Genomic DNA, 17639 nt, shown 5'->3' on the forward strand with positions numbered 1-17639 from the left:
GCCTATTAGGATTCTAGTGCCTTGAGACTCTCTATCATATATTATTGTGAGTGATTGCTCCGTCTCAGTGCTAGAATTGCCTGATTTACAAATAAGAGTTCAGGAAGAAATAAAACTAAAATATAAAGTCATCTTAACCCATGTGTTTTCAAACTCAACCCTCCCAGAAATCAGAGTAGCCCTTTCATTAAAATTAATATATTAGGCCTAGATTTTGTGATGAGGTTTGTGCTGAAAGTTATTAAAACCTTTAATGAGGTAGCTATAGTTTCTACATTCCCTTTTTTTATTCTGCCTGGAGAAAAGGAAAAAGGCTGTCAGAAGCTACTTATGCAGAGAGCAAGGCAGCTCCTTTGAAAAACAAGCTTGCTTTGGCACATGGAACAGAAGAAGGTGAGTTCAGACCATCCAGATTCTATTGAGCCGTCTGCCCTTCATTTGGTCATTCTGGTATTCCACTTCGGGTGCCCTTGATTTGGTCATTCTGGCATTCATTGCTTGGGTGTCAGAGAAATGTCAACTTGCTATCCACAGGCAGTGCTCTTTTAAACAGAATCTGGATGGGATTCTATCCACTATTTTCTATGTTATTTTTAACATCACCAAAGCAAAAACACCCTAAGTCTCTGAACGCCTGCCACCCTTAGCCAAAAGTCACAGGAAATGAAATATCTGTGGTTCAAGATTATCTCCACTGTCAGTCTCTTCTACCTCCCATCCAGACTCAGGCAGGCTTATGTCACTTCTGGGACATCGCAGGGATTGATAAGGGGAGCCACAGCCTGACATGACAAGATCCATATATAGATTGTTTGTTCTAGCATTCTCATAAAGTAAAAGATTTACATATGAGTGTCTGTGATTCTTTCTGTGTTACAGTATATCCTCCTAATGGCTGTGGATCGACGCACATACATGTCGATGGTTCAGAAATGTCAAAGGGCTGGGCTGAAAGGTCCAATGTCTTGTGCCTATGGATCATAACACAACAATCAAGCATATGGGAAGTGCAATTGTAAAGAACCAAAGAAAGAAGATAAGCAAGCCTAATAGCGCCTGGAACTTCAAGTAAATTAGGAACTGCTTCTCTCCGAGAGATGCCAATCTCATCAATTGCCTTCCAACTTTACTTTCAGGAGATGTCTGATGGGACCTTCAGAAATGTTTCATATCTAAGATTTCCCAATTCTTAGGAAAAAGAAACCTGTTCATCTGAATAGTGAGGAATATAGGTAGTCCTCGCTTAACCGCTAGTCAGTTAGCGACTGTTCGAAGTTATGACAGACCCCACTCTAAAGCTGCTTACAAGCCAGTTCCAGAGTTCCAAAGGCTGCATAGACACCCCACACGTGACCACATTTTGAGCTCTTGGCAACCAGCTCACCTTTCAGGCCAGTTGCAGCATTCTGCAGTCACGTGATCATGATTTGCAACAGCTTTGCTTTGCTAGCTGAGGAACTCTGGGAGTTGAAGCCCACAAGTCTTAATGTTGCCAAGGTTGGAGACCCCTGATTTACAATGTCTTGACCCGTTTCCAGTAAAAAACACCCACATTATACATTAACTTAGATATTCACTTAATACAGGTAGTCCTCAACTTACGACCACAACTGAGCCCAAAATTTATGTTGCTAAGTCAGAAATTTGTTAAGTCAGATTTTTGTCCCATCTTATGACTTTTCTTGCCACTTTTGTTAAGTGAATCACTGCGGTTGTTAAGTTAGTAACATGGTTGTTAAGTGAATCCGGTTTCCCCATTGACCTTGCTGGTCAGAAGCTTGCAAAAAGGGATCACATGACCCGGGACCCTGCAACTGTGTTAAATGTAAGTCAGTTGTCAAGCATCAGAATGTAAATCACAAGGCCATGGACATGCTGAAACAGTCGTAAGTGTATAGAATGGTGATAACCCACTTTCTGCAGTGCCGTTCTAACTCTGAATGGTCACTACGTGAACTGTTGTAAGTCGAGGACTACCTGTAACTGCTGTATGTGTTTAACAATCACCACCAAAAAAAAAGTTGCAAAATCAGATCCAGTCACAGGGTCCCTTGAGTTACAACAGTTATCACTTATAATGGAAATCTAGGGCTCTATTACAGTTGTGAGCCGAGGACTACCTATAATCCTACTGTAGGAATAGAAGCTGTGTCGTAGTACAGGGGTCTCCGACCTTGGCAACTTTAAGCCTGGAGGACTTGAAGTCCCAGAATTCCCCAGCCAGCAAAGCTGGCTGGGGAATTCTGGGACTTCAAGTCCTCCAGGCTTAAAGTTGCCAAGGTTGGAGAGCCCTGTTGTAGTAGACTATGATTTCTAGACCTGCCTTAGACATGAAAAACCAGCTGGGTGAATTTGGGCCAGTCACTCAACCCACCTCACTGGGTTGTTGTGGTGGAGAAAATAGGAAGAGAAAGGAGTATTAGATATGTTCACCACTCTGACTTATTTATAACCTTAATAAAAATGGAATTAAAAAAGCTCTTATTTCAGCTAGCAACTACGGCTTTTCTTAGGAGAAGTGCCTTAATTTCTGACACTGTAATGTATACATCCAAGAATGAATTATATAAAATATAGTATATAGCAGCACTATTCTTGTAATGATCGTGCCATCAGTCAGATAGAAGGTTCACAGAGAAATGTTCAAAACAGACCTATTCTGAAAAGAGCTGAATTTACCATGTTGTTGGGATGAGATGAAAAGGCTGAGTCTGTTTATAACTTTTGATAGAGGATTGTATCAGTGGTGGGTTTCAAAAATTTTTACTACCGGTTCTGTGGGTATGGCTTGGTGGGCATGGCAGGGGAAGGATACTGTAAAATCTCCATTCCCACCCCACTCCAGGGGAAGGATACTGCAAAATTCCCATTTCCTCCCAATCAGCTGGGACTTGGGAGGCAGAGAATAGAGGGGGTGGGGCCAGTCAGAGGTGGTATTTACTAGTTCTCCGAACTACTCAAAATTTCTGCTATCGGTTTTCCAGAACTGGTCAGAACCTGCTGAAACCCACCTCTGGGTTGTATGTTCTGGATGTAAGTAAACTGTATGATTTCTGCCGTGTTTCCCCAAAAATAAGACCCTGTCTTATATTTTTTTGTACCCTGAAATAAATGCTTGGCCTTATTGCCATGCGCTCAAAAACCCAATTGGGCTTATTATCAGGGGATGTCTTATTTTGGGGAAAACAGATATGGAATTGATAGTATACCAAATTTGAGATAAATAACGTATAGAAGGTATGGAGAAATAAGGCAACATAATTTGACCTGCAATGTTCAACAAGTCTTTCGAAGTTAACAACAGCCAGCCTCAGTTTTGTTGAGATTTTATGAAGACTGTGAAAACAGACAGCATGTAAAACTAACCCATATATACAATTTCTAAATTTTGTATATTCCCTAGCATTTTTGAGGTTTCAAATTGTTAGCTAAATTTTTGGTAGGTGAGACACACAAGGTACAAGGAAAAGGGCAGTGCAACATTAAATTATTCTGCAAATATTACTGATGGATAAATCCATTTTTTTCTTTTACCATCTGTTAATAGAACAGGCAGGTGGATTGACTGACTGATTGATTGATTATGTACATTTTCAGATATCATTCCAGGAGGTGAACATTAGACAAGGCAGAAGTTCAAGTTCCAAGGCAGGCTGAAATAATTTAGAACAAACGTTCTTGTATTCAGCCTGCCCTGATCCAGCCAACAGGGTTCCATGAAACATAATTTGAAAAATGTGAGCACCTCGCAAATTGCATGGATGCAGCAGCTGTGCTAAAACCAATCAACTAAGCTTTGTTGCTTGTATAAAACTCCATGATATGGAGGGATGAGAGAAAGAGTAGTAGATACAATTATAGACACATCTTCTCCTAAATCAGGAATGACACTTGTAATTAGATCACAGATGGACCACCCTTGATTGCCCCAGTGATCGTGTTTTTGTTTCAAAGAACATTGTATCCTTTTACTAAGACCTACCTAGTGGCATTGAGGGAGGCGAAACGTTCTTACGTTTCCACCCTCATTGCATCGGCAGATAACCGCCCGGCCGCCCTGTTTCGGGTGACCCATTCCCTCCTTCATCAGGAGGGATGGGATGACCCTTTACAGGGACGAGCTGAGGAGTTTAACGGTTATCTATACGATAAAATCGTTCAGCTTCGGGATAGCTTGGACCAAGATTGTGATGTTCTGACCGAGATGACTGAGACACGTCTTGTTGAGGTTATTTGGGATGAGTTTGATTCTGTGGCTCTCGAGGACGTGGACAGGTTGCTGGGGAGGTTGCATGCAACTACATGTTTACTGGACCCGTGTCCTTCCTGGCTAGTGCTGGCTGCTCAGGAAGTGACACGAGGCTGGCTCCAGGGGATTATAAATGCCTCTTTGGTGGAAGGGGTTTTCCCCGCCGCCTTGAAAGAGGCAGTGGTGAGACCTCTCCTTAAGAAGCCTTCCCTGGACCCAGCTATTTTGGGGAATTACCGTCCAGTCTCCAACCTTCACTTTGTGGCGAAGGTTGTAGAGAGTGTGGTTGCATGGCAGCTTCCCCGGCACCTGGATGAAGCTGTCTATCTAGACCCGTTCCAGTCCGGCTTCCGACCCGGTTATAGCACGGAGACAGCTTTGGTCGCGTTGGTGGATGACCTCTGGAGGGCCAGGGATAGGGGTTGTTCCTCTGCCCTGGTCCTATTAGATCTTTCAGTGACTTTTGATACCATTGACCATGGTATCCTGCTGCGCCGGTTGGAGGGATTGGGAGTGGGAGGCACCGTTTATCGGTGGTTCTCCTCCTATCTCTCTGACCGGTCGCAGACGGTGTTGACAGGGGGGCAGAGGTCGTCCGCGAGGCGCCTCATTTGTGGGGTGCCTCAGGGGTCGATTCTCTCGCCTACCCTGTTCAACATCTATATGAAGCCGCTGGGCGAGGTCATCAGTGGTTTCGGGGTGAGTTATCATCTGTACGCTGATGATACTCAGCTGTACTTTTCCACCCCGGACCACCCCAACGAAGCGGTCGAAGTGCTGTCCCGGTGCCTGGAAGCCGTACGGGTCTGGATGGGGAGAAACAGACTCAGGCTCAATCCCTCCAAGACGGAGTGGCTGTGGATGCCGGCACCCCGGTACAGTCAGCTGCAGCCGCAGCTGACTGTTGGGGGCGAGTTAGTGGCCCCAAAGGAGGTGGTTCGCAACTTGGGTGTCCTCCTGGATGGACGGCTGTCCTTTGATGAACATCTGGCGGCCGTCTCCAGGAGGGCTTTCTACCAAGTTCGCTTGGTTCGCCAGTTGCGTCCCTTCCTTGACCGGGATGCCTTATGCACAGTCACTCATGCTCTGGTCACGTCTCGGTTGGATTACTGCAATGCTCTCTACATGGGGCTGCCCTTGAGGTGCACCCGGAGGCTACAGTTAGTCCAGAATGCGGCTGCGCGAGTAGTAACGGGAGCCGCTCGCGGCTCCCATGTAACATCACTGCTGCGTAGTCTGCACTGGCTTCCTGTGGTCTTTCGGGTGCGCTTCAAGATTTTGGTTACCACCTTCAAAGCGCTCCATGGCTTAGGACCCGGGTACTTACGAGACCGCCTGCTGTTACCCTATGCCTCCCACCGACCCGTACGCTCTCACAGAGAAGGTCTCCTCAGGGTGCCGTCCGCCAAACAGTGTCGGCTGGCGGCCCCCAGGAGTAGGGCCTTCTCTGTTGGAGCATCGACGCTCTGGAATGAACTTCCCCCTGGCCTACGTCAAGTGCCTGATCTTCGGACCTTCCGTCGTGAGCTAAAAACATATTTATTTATTCAAGCGGGACTGGCATAATGGTTTTAATAGTTTTAATCTTAAATTGGGGTTTTTTATTGGGTTTTTAAAATTTTTTATAATTTTAAATTTAAACTTTTAATTATCAGCCTTTTGTAATTTGCTAGGTTTTAATTGTTGGTTTTAATTGTATATGTATTGTGTTTTATCTTTGGCTGTACACCGCCCTGAGTCCTTCGGGAGAAGGGCGGTATAAAAATTTAATAAATAAATAAATAAATAATAAATAAATATCCCAACAGTTTGTTAAAAAGTTTCTGAGCTGCATTAGCTAGCAAACTGGGCCTAGCAACTAATTTATTGGGTGGGGGGGGGTGTTAGAGGTTACATTTTCTCTGCACCTCTTAACAATCAGCTCCTTCCACATTCAGGAAAAGGCAGCATCATTCTTCACCACCCTCTTATCCTTTGCCCAAAACTTTCTTATATTTATCTAAAATTTGGCAGTGGTATATCCACCAGAAAGAGATTCTGTAGCTGCAAATGTTGGCACATTCTATCTCAAAATAACTATAGGCTTAAAAAAAAATCCAATGAATTTTAAAGGAGCTAGCTCACTAAATTAACCACTAGAACATTAGCTTGTTTGCAAATCTAATTCTTTTTGTTGAAAAGCAAAATTGTTAACAGCCATTTGGGATTTTCCCATGTATTCTTGTGGGAGGACTGATCTATTTTTTGGAATCATCCTTCAAATCTGGTTATAAAGTTGGATTGAACTACCCACACACAAAGCTAGAGCAGATCAGGTTATTTCTGTAGCTCTGGTTCAGGCTCCTTGAAGTGGATCAGGTGGCTTCTGCTTACTCCTACATATTATCCTCTGCATATTATATAAAGGTGAAAAATGGCGGGGGGGGAGCGAACATTAATGAGAGAATCAAATTGCCACACATATTTAGTGAAAATGGAACAATTCCCATTAAGCGAGGTACCATTATGTTTTTTTGCGTGTGTGTGTGTGTGTGTGTGTGTGTGTGTGTGTGTGTGTGTAAGTAAAGCATTTATAAAATCTTTTTGTAGAAAAGCAAGTTCAAAGACTCAGAAACTAAGGCTGGTGAGGGATGAATATAGATTAAAATATTGTTGTTTAAATGGAAGACAACTCAAATTCCAAAGTGTACAACAGCATTATACATTACATTCTAGTGACAGAAATGAAAACACAGCTGGCATTTAAAATCATCTCAGCAGTGTAATGACTGTGGGCAGTACATATGTAGAAAACTGGAATCACATTCCTCTTGCTTACAACCCCCCACCCAAAAAAATAAATATAGATGACCAGAGCATTTCATGTCCAATTGGCCACAGAAACTGACCAACACCCACTAATTACCTGCAGCTAGTACCCAAATGTGAAATAATAACTCAGACATGACGTATATTATCTAAATAACTAAAGCCAGAATGAACAATATGTGGGCCCCTAAATATTGCTGAATTCCAATTCCATCAGCTCTAGTCAGCAGACCTAATGTTGAAGAATGACAAGATAGAAAGCCCTGCACATGGACTAGAGAACAAACGAAAGTATACAATATCATCAAGAGAGTAGAAGAATTGAAATGGAAATGGGTTGGTCACATAGCAAGAACTGATGGCAGGCGGACCAAGGCAGGCATAGAATGGTTCCCACTTGATGAAAAGTGTCTACCAAAAGAGACTTAAAATAAGATGGATAAAATAAGATATCGGCAAGTATTGCAAAATAAGACATCAGCAAGTATTGCAAGCCCAATTAGTAAAAGAAAGCCTAGGACTGTATTGATTGGAAACATGCAGAAGAGGCCTTCATCCTGTAGTGCAGGGTGTCAAACTGGCAGCCCGCGAGCTGGATGTGTCACGCCTAGGCCACGTCTACCCCAGCTCTGCTAAGGTGGAAAATGTCGTGAAACGTCACGTGATGGCAATGTGATGCCGTGAGTTTGACACCCATGCAGTAGTGGATAGATGGTGGCTAAAGATGATGACGATATGTTGACTACCTGTCACTGGTTTAGATAGAGTAAACAGGTACAGGCAAGTAGCAGCATTAAACAAATCTACCGAGTATTACATTCCTCAGCAACCATGGAGTATGATTACTAATGCCCAGTAAGTTTGCAAGTGTGCCCTTACAAATGGTGCAAGAAGACCACAAAGTTGATAGGTAAATCAAACGTAAATGAATCTGGGATGGTGGAACTCCTATAGATTCATATCTGAATGTCAACTGGAAATAATGTGAGATGTAAGACATCCAGCAAAATTCCTGACAGTGCAAGAGGAGTGTAATGAGGGATATCAGCGCACATCTATTATAAAATGATCTGTAATTTACCTTAGAGCAGATGCAAACTAATGTAAACTGAAACAGACTGAGCTTATGGGGACAGAAGATTTGGATCTGAGAGAAATTTCAAAACAGAAGCTAGTACAAGTGAGAGTTACAACAGGAATTCCATTGTAACAGAAGAATAAGGAAATAAACTAGGTACTGACTTGGAAGACCGCAAGAAATAAAGCTGACACATTTCAGGAAAACACTTGAAGTATGAAAACTCTATGAGCATGTGTTTATTCCACATCAGTACCAAACCTGAAATCAGGGTCATATCCTATTTGTTAAGTGATGGAAGAATATGATAAAATACAAGTATGTACCAACAGTAATCCAGTATTTATTATTTATGCATCAAAATGCCAAATTTATCATATACAGGTAGTCCTCACTTAACCATTGTCTTATTTAGTGACCATTACAACTTGAGGTTGTAGAACAAATGAAGCTACAACTGTGCTGAAAAAGTAACTTTGCAATCAGTCCTCACATTTATGTCCTCTGCAGTCTCCCATGACCACATGATTGAGATTCAGGCACTTTGCAACCAGTGGGCATTTATAGCCAATAGAGCATCCCATGGTTATGTGATTATTATTTGCATAGTTCATAGCCAGGTTCTAACAGAGTCAATGATAAGCCTGGCAGTGAAATCACAAGTCACAGTCACATGATATCTCACTTAATGACTGTGAGGTGATTTGCTTAATGGCTGCAGGAGAAGTGAGGTTACAAACCCATTGCAATCATGTTTTTTCACTTAAAAACTGTGTTGCATATCAAGAAGTTGCTGGTCCTAACTGTAGATGTTAAGCAAGGACTACCTACATGGGCTGCTTTTCATCAGATTTGGTTTCATGTTGTCATCATTCAGTTACCAATGTTGTTATATGGTAGTTGCCATGGATTGATTTGTACATGTTCCTATATAGATTTGCACCACATCATTATGTAAAAATACGAATGAACATCTGTAATTCTATTGAAAGCTGGCCAGAGGGGCAAAATAAGTTGTTCTGCTTATGCAGTATCTGAAAGAATACCAGAACAAAAACGTTTAAGTCTAAACAATAGGGATGGTTCTCAAAGCAAGAGACAATTCTCTCAGCTGGGAGAAAGAGGAGTGCAATGAATCTCTTCACAATTCTCTCTGTGACTTAATTGGCATCATAGATGGAATCCAAGTCTAGGCACTAGAACAAATTAAAGATGAGAATGTTCAAGTTTAAGAGAACAAATTCCAAGGATTCTGTGCGAGAGTCGATGGTAGAACAAACCCTACCACCCCCACCCACAATGCTTTGACTGATAAAGAGTACTACAGATACTTTACAATGGGAGAAAGGTGGTGCATAACTTTCCAAACTATAACTAGATTGGCTCAGCAGACTAATGCAGTCTGTTATTAACAGCAGCTGCTTGCAATTACTGCAGATTCAAGCCCCACCAGGCCCAAGGTTGACTCAGCCTTCCATCCTTTATAAGGTAGGTAAAATGAGGACCCAGACTGTTGGGGGCAATAAGTTGACTTTGTATATAACATACAAATGGATGAAGACTATTGCTTGACATAGTGTAAGCCGCCCTGAGTCTTCGGAGAAGGGCGGGATATAAATGCAAATAATAAAAAAAAAACTAGAAAAGCATGGATATTACAGTTGAGTTTCGCTCCCAGCCTAAAAGAAATGGAATAGTTAAAAGCAACTGGCTATATTTCATCTACATGTGCAAGCTGGCTAGAAAAGCTGGGAGACCTGTGAGTGGTGAGAAGGTGATACAAATTCATAGGGTTTTTTTTCTGGACCTTGTGTTTTAACAGGATATTTAGGATCCATGTCATTTTAAGGATGGTAGGATCCAGAAAACAACTCACAACAGACATCCAAACTTACAGTCAGAAGTCCAGAAGGTGTTTAGACATGGGTGAACAGTCTGTTCCTATCCAAAAAGCAAGATGAGATTCAAAAATGCACCTTGATAAATATAATAAAACATACTATGGTTGTTTTCAAAGTAACCATAACAAATACTTAAGCCTAGGCTGAGCAAGGTGGCTGCCTCAAACAGATGTTCCTAGATACCAGTAATGAAGTATTCAAAGCAAAGTCCTAAATATTTCACACAGTCCTGTGTGCTCTCAGCTACTTTGCTATCTGTATGTGTGATGCAGAACACTGTTCAATTGCTGGCATTGAAATGAGAAGCGTTGTGTCATTTTTATCCTTCAGCGCTAAGCTGAAGGATATTTCAAAACATATAACAAATAGTTGAGACAATTTAGCAAACGCTGGAGAAAAACTGTACCATCATTTGTTAAAACAATATGAAAATATTTACTTTTACCCACATGAATAAGTCAGGTACATAATTGTGCTTCTGCTACTAAAATTAGCAATTTAAATTGTGTTATCTTTGTGATAGATCAGTTCAAGCAATTACAATGTCGTTGTACCATTTACTTACTACACCTTATTTCTCTGTGTTATTTCCTCATTAAAAAAAATATTAAAAACCTTAATTCTTAATTCCAACACTTTGCTGCTTTTCTCTATATATTCAAAACTCCAACGGATACATTGCTCAACACTTGTATCATTTAATGTTTTATATGTAAAAAAGTGACAAAGTGAAATGTTAGGAAATGTGCGTACAGACCACTATCAGCAGTTCTTAATCTTAACATTTCAAAAAGTCACCCAGAACTGTCAGCGGACAATGATACTGTTCAATGTTGAACATGCTGCTTCTTTATGACACACAATAATACTTTTCTTAGAAACTGTGAATTACGAAATCTCACAAAAACTGCCAGCAATATTGGTCCTATCACTATACAGTTATGTCTCCAACAACAAGAGGCCTTTACTTAAAAATCCTTCAGACTGAGCTAACATTGTTTCCCCTAGAGTTAAATAAGAATCATTATACTATCTATATATGCCCTTATAATATTTTTATATACATGATATCCATTATAATTTAGAATTGATTTTATTCCCTCTGAAATCAGTGAAAATATCAACTCACCTAAAATCATTATTTAACCCAAAGCCACTAATTCCCCTTTGTGGCAAGCAGCTTATTTACTATACCCTCAATTCTGAAAATTCAGCTTATAATTGCAAAAAGAGTACCTGATCCCAGATATTAAGCTTAGCCTAATATAAGTGACCAGTATGTTTGGAGAAGAATGTATTTCCATCAGCTCCAATTTTTCCTCCCAGCTTGATCATCCCCAAGACATAACTAATCTGAACAGAACTGAAAGATCTAAAAAGTATGGAAATCTCATCTTCTCCGTCTTAAGAACATATGATCTTGACCAAACAGGATTTCATTCTTTATAAAATAAATAAGAAATACATTCATATGTGAAAAGTAGGGCCCACGACTTCATGGAAACTACGAGCATTCTTTGGGCAGCTCCCAGAGTGGGCTTTAGGAGATTTGAAGCGACAAAAGATTCTTTAGGATTTGAAGTGTTATCAGTTAGCAATATCCAAACCGCCTTACAATCTTAATTTTTGCAACTTATTTTAACATATCTACTTCAATAAAGCCATCAGAACTTGTACTTTTGAAGTATAGCCCTTGATATGCTGTACAAGTCTGAGTAACTCTTTTGCTGGCAAAAGTTGAACACCCTGTGATATACCATGCATTCCCTTAGTAACTTGTAAATGGCTTTTAGTATTTAAATAGATTTACCAAAGTTGATGAAATGTTGGTTAAATGTCTCTGAACGATATAATCTTTTGTCAGCTTCTGTACTGTAATAATAATTTTAAAAATCCACACTTCCAAAGATCTATTTTTTCCAAAACATAATTGTTATTCATTTCTTTAGATCCTTGATCTCCATACAAGTGATTTATTTCAGCGTTTAAAAACATATTTTAAAAGTGAAAAGAACATCTAAGAATAGAAATGACAGGGAGTTTAGACAGGGCTGATAAGGCTTCATGTGATTTTGATGAAGAGATTTTGTAATGCCACTGCTCCTGGCATTATAAAAAAAATATGGATAAGAAGAGCACACATATATTTCCAGATTCATCAAGTATGCCATTTACCTACTGAGATGTGCTGATCTTAGCAAAAGCATTAATGAAACAAAAAAGAGGTGTCTGAGTCCCATAAGATGATATTCTCAATTCTTCCTAATATTTACTGAAGTTAATGCAGTAATATTTCATAGTGTTCGGTAATATTTCATAATATTGCTGACAGAAGTTTTAAATATTATTACTATGTGCGTGTGTGTATGTGGGATGTGTGTGTCTCTGTGTGTATTTATGCATGCCAATACTTATAAGATACTGACTAAGAGCCAAGTGCATTCAAATTAAAATTTAGTTTTAGCATAACCCTTCACATGCAAAGCTTAAGATGTCAGAAAAATGTGATTCAGTGTGCATACCAGCTGATGAGTTGCCTTCATTGTGTATAATATAGTAGTGAGTAAATGAGAAAAATGAAATAAGAGAATATTTTCAAGTTTTACAGATTGGCTTGTGTGGCAGCGGGTGGTGTGGGAAATAGATGTGATAAATTTGGGCTTTTTTGTAGTCTTGCTTGGGATTTTACTGAGTAGAATGCCGATACTCTATTCTATGCACTGGGTAAAATACACTTGCTTTTCATTTAATAAGCTGGTGTCAAGTCTTTCAGCATACACAATATTTAATTGATGATTTAAATGAAAGATAATCATGCAAAGGCAGCTGCTTCTCTCTGTCATGATTGCTTCTATTACATATTTTCAAAAAATTGCTCACTACAAATTAGCTTACTTACACTTGAGTGACACATACACCCCAAATCCTACATTCGAAAGCCCCATCTCAACAATTCATGTCAGATGCTAGAGTACTTGTCATTCACAGAGGTAAAATGAAGGGCATCTTACTTTTCCCAGTTAAAACGTATTTCTGCTATGCAACATTTGCACAGAAGGTGAGTAGTTTTCTTTTGTTATTATACTTAAAGACAAAAAAAAAAGTACCAAGTACCACGTCAATCATTCAAATGTTAACTTAACGTGCTTAAAATAGAAACATGGAGAACTTCCTAGTAGTGCTAACTACTGAACAAAACAAAACAAAATATGACAGTGTCTCCTCTCCAGAAGAAGCTGGCTTAGAAAAAGAGATTAATCCTTTTAGAACTGCAAGGAAGAAATGATCCACTTTCTGTAGCACTTAGAGTAAACAAAAACTAGCAGGACACAGCACAGGAGAAAATCAGGCACCATAGGAAATGTGAAAGTTCCAGGCAAAATTCAGGAATGGGGTGAAAGTGAATATGCAATTGTACAAGCATGCTTTTAGTTGGGTCAGTGGAGGAGGATGCAAAATTAACAGGAGTTGAAGAGGAGGAAAGAGAATCTTAAGTAGGGATTTAAAAATATATGGAAAGTGTTATAACCTTGGGAGGAATAGATGGAACTTGCAAAAAATAGCCCAGAGAGTTTTTTTGTGCAGTTTCATCAATTGGGAGGGAGGGGGAGAACTGTTGAGTGTTTAACAGGAAGATGCGATAGGTACAAACTTTAAAAGACAGAAGATGGGAAAATCCTATGTAAGATTTGTAGCTATATAAAAAGGTGTCTGATGAACAGCAATAAGGGCAGTCTGAACTGTTTTGAAAGCTACAAAACAACACAGAACCTAATTCTCGCAGTTTTAGAAAGAATGATACAAAGATGTATTGCAATGGGGAATGAGATATTTCCCTGATTTCTTTGTGGGAAAGAAAGCTTTGAAAGGCTTATATATTGTTTAAAGAGAACAACTCTTTTCCTATTTTAAGCCTGCTTGGTATTATGTAATTCTGTGCTTTGTTGTTAGGGTAAAATAAATTAATGTTAGTGCCTAAAAGTAAATACCGATTTCAAGATTGTACGAAAATAGAAATAGAATAAAGATTAACATTTGTTAAAAGTTGTCAATTTCAGACCTCACTAAGAAGTTTGTAGCTAAAACATTTAAAAGACTTAATTTTTAAGAAATCATAGGACAATATTTTTTCAAAGCTTATGAATTAAGGTCTCCAAATTTGTTAGATGGTTATGATAATTGGGCTATTAAATAATTTTAGTTATTAATACAGAACTCAGCCACCTACACCTTCTATTTAGAGGGTGCTCTTCAAACTGTAGCAGGTTTTAGATAGCTGTTTCTGATAAAACCTACCTAATGCAAAAGAAACGGCTCATTTATTTGTTGAGTAAAATTTACCATAACCTGAATCTTTATTCAACTTTATGACTGGGTTTTACTTTATAACTCTTCATAATCCACATTTGAGCAAGTTATTTAGAAAACAGTGTGTGTGTGTGTGTGTGTGTGTGTGTGTGTGTGTGTGTGTGTGTGTGTGTGTAAAAGAATTTATCTCACTGTAACAATAGTCTATCCATGAAAGTTGTGGATTCTCCATCTTTGGTGGTGTTTAGAAGAGGCTGAACAGCTCCCTCTCAAAGAGGTTTTTAGGATGTTCCTGCACATTGCGGGAAGTCGGATTAGATGATCTTTATGGTCTCTTTCAACTCTACAATTCTATGAATTAATGAAAAAATGACGATTTTTAATTGGATTATTTAAAAATATGCTATGTGTACCATAATACTTAGTATTATAGTATTGGTATTATGTCTCTTGCTAATAATGTCACCTTTTTCAGAGGGAGATATTAAAATCTACTTTTCTCAATTGTTCCTATTAATAAAAAGAGAAGAAATAGAACAAATGTGGTGTAAAATTGCTGTCCCTAACCTGATACCTTCTAGATACATTGGGCAAAATCTCCCATCATTGAAACCAATATGTCATATTGGATAAGGATGACGGGAGTTTTAGTCCAAAATTTCTGGAGGATCCTAAGCTGGGCAAGGCTGGTACAGAAGAATTACCGTGCCAATTCTGAACAAAAAGATGTTACGAAATGAGGATCTCCATGTTACCAGGAGGTGAGACAACTTGTTTGAGGTTTTGCACATTTGTTTCTCTAGGGAAACAAGGATCCATGAAGAACGCCAGGTGACAATGTCTCAAGTATCTTAAAAGAAACACCTTCCATTTCCCGCAGGAGAACAGATTGCATGAAGGAACAAGGAAATCAATCATCCCATTTATAAGACAGTAAAGTGGGGTGTACTGTCATAAGCCAACCTGGAAAGACAGTGGTGTTTCTGTGAGGCAGGGGATTTCTCCCCAAGTCACAGGATGATAGCATTTGGAGTGAGAATATTTCACTCACATCAGTACACACTCATTGCTCAGGTTATGGAAAGTGAAAAAAGGTACTGGGGTCCACTCTGTTCTCACCTGTGGATGTTCATTTCCTGTGGTGGTTGTCGTGCTTTGTCGTATGCCACCTTAGCAAAAATGCCCGCAATGACAACAAAGGCAATGGCCCCACATGAAATGTAGACGGTGGCATTTGTGTTGTCCTCATTAGGGTCATACCCATTGGGTATATCTCCAGGTCCATCATTATTGGTGGCAGGGGTCATAGGATCTGTGCTAGGACGGGGGTCCTGATTTCGGCACTTTTCCTGATTGAGCTTCTTAGAGCGCTTGTTGCAGCAGAAGCGGAAAGAGCAGGTGCCACAACAATAGCGAAAATCCTGCTGAGTATTGTTGCACTCAAACTCTTTGTCCCACTGCCCACTCACATCATAGTAACCCATGCATGTCTCATACGCTGGGCTGGAATTGCCTGCACTGCTGCTGCTGCTGCTGCTGCTGCTACCGGAGGGCACCTTTGCTGGCCCTACACCAGGACTGCGTCCACGGCTTCCTCCACCACTAGCTTGCACAGAAGAAGGGGCCGTGCTAGTTAAGGACTGGTTCAGTTGCTCCTTGGCTGGCTTGTAAGGTCTCCGGGAGGCTCCTGTCCCCTGTGTCCGGTTGCCCTTGGGTGTCCGTGGGGGCCCAGCTGCCTGGGTGGTCAGAAGTAGTGTCAGGACATACAAAGCAAATGGTAGAAGCAAGAGGAGATGCCTCCACCCCATGGTGAGTTGAAAGAGCAGAAGAGAGGAGGTGGGGGGCTCTGCCCAGCCCAGTCCAATCAAGAACCTCGGTCCTGCCACTCCATGGATCTGAAGAGGAGCAATTTGGCACTTCACTTCATCCTGATAAGAAACAAGAGGCACTACTCGGCTGCTTCAGGGCAAAGATGGGCTCTTCTCCAAGTCCCAGCTCCTCCAGTGATGGGCTACAGGAGAGAAGGAAACATCAGAGGCTACCTGCCCAGGCAAAAAAAAAAAAAAAAGAGTCGGGAGAAAGAAGCTGGGACAGTGCTCAAGGATGCTGGAGTTGCCCCCAAGGGGGCCTACTACGATTCCGAATTGAGGAGGGAGGGAAGTGGCAGAACTGTCCAGAAGAAGCGCGGAAGGTCTCTTTGGGGCAGGGACCAAAAAAAAGGGGGGGAAAGGAAAAAAAGAAAGAAAGAATCCTCCCACTCAGACCTGGATCGGGGCATGGGGAGAAGAGGGGGCGGGAAATGGCTGCTACGCCGTCTGGACTTAGCACCACCCGAACGAAGCTGTTCGGATACCAATTCGGGGCGGGAATTCCCTCGCTACAATCCCCGGCGAGACGGAGCACCCACGGACAGTAGCCACGCTCCAGCAGAACCTGGCTGCCAGCAAAGACTGCAGTACCCCCCGTCTCCCCTTTTCCCCCCTCCTCTCTATTTCTCTCTCGCCCAATGCCCTTGTCCCCAAGTCGGCATGCATTCCTTCCTTCACTTACCATGCCGGGGCGGAGCGGGAGCACTGCGGAGGCGCCGCGCTGGGCATCCGTGTCGCCGCGCACTGGCCGGAGCTCCCTGCGCCGCCGCTGTTGCACGCCCGGGCTGGAGAGGAGCTGCTGCTGTTGAGCGGGCGGGGACAGCTAGAGGCTTCAAGAGGAGTGGCCACCGCCTCCCTCGGCCCGCCCAGTCCCAGTCCCCTGCGAAGAAATCGCAACCCGTGCAGCCAGAGGCCGGAGAAAGGCAGTGGCTTCGGAGTGGGTGGGTGGGTGGGTGAGTGGGAGCCTGATCTTGGCCACTTAAGCCCAGGCCAGGCCCAAAGACCCTCGTCCCGCTCCGATCCTCCACATAGAGCCACGCTCTTCGGGATGCACGGCTGCGCTGAGGGCTCTCCCCCGTCTCGCCTGAGGGCGACAAGAAGCCTTGCTCAGAGGCGGGAAAGAGACCGGCGTAACCGCCTCCATCTGAGCCGGGAGATTTCTTTCTTCCCAGAGTGTGAAATGTGGGGCGGGGGGGGGGGGGAACCCTGGTTTGCCACACGTGAAAGAAGAAGGCGTTTGGCATGAAGTTGCGGACTGAACTCGAGGCGGCCAGAAAGTGCTCCCGCGAGCAACTGTGGCGTGGAAGTTTGACTGCGCCAATAGGCTCTTATCTTAAGAGATAGCGGCGGTCTTTACAAGCCATCATGCGTGGGGGGAGGGGGTGGGCTTGGCACCTCAGGTCGATGAAGAATTCAGGTTTTGCTTT

At 41.9% G+C, this 17639-nt stretch overlaps 1 protein-coding gene across 1 annotated transcript in view; it reads right to left on the bottom strand.

Moving 5' to 3' along the window:
• Positions 1 to 17030, bottom strand: part of SHISA6 (shisa family member 6) — a 386277-nt gene extending 369247 nt beyond the window's left edge. Inside the window, exons 1-2 of the mRNA XM_058171390.1 lie at positions 16895 to 17030; positions 15464 to 16355 (exon numbers count right to left, since the gene is read on the bottom strand). Of these exons, the coding sequence (XP_058027373.1) occupies positions 15464 to 16152 (689 nt within the window). The 5' untranslated portion in view covers positions 16153 to 16355; positions 16895 to 17030. The remainder of the gene's footprint in view (positions 1 to 15463; positions 16356 to 16894) is intronic.
• Between the last annotated feature and the right edge of the window lie 609 nt (positions 17031 to 17639).

Source organism: Ahaetulla prasina, chromosome 2 (genome assembly GCF_028640845.1).
Source record: "Ahaetulla prasina isolate Xishuangbanna chromosome 2, ASM2864084v1, whole genome shotgun sequence".
NCBI lineage: Eukaryota > Metazoa > Chordata > Lepidosauria > Squamata > Colubridae > Ahaetulla > Ahaetulla prasina.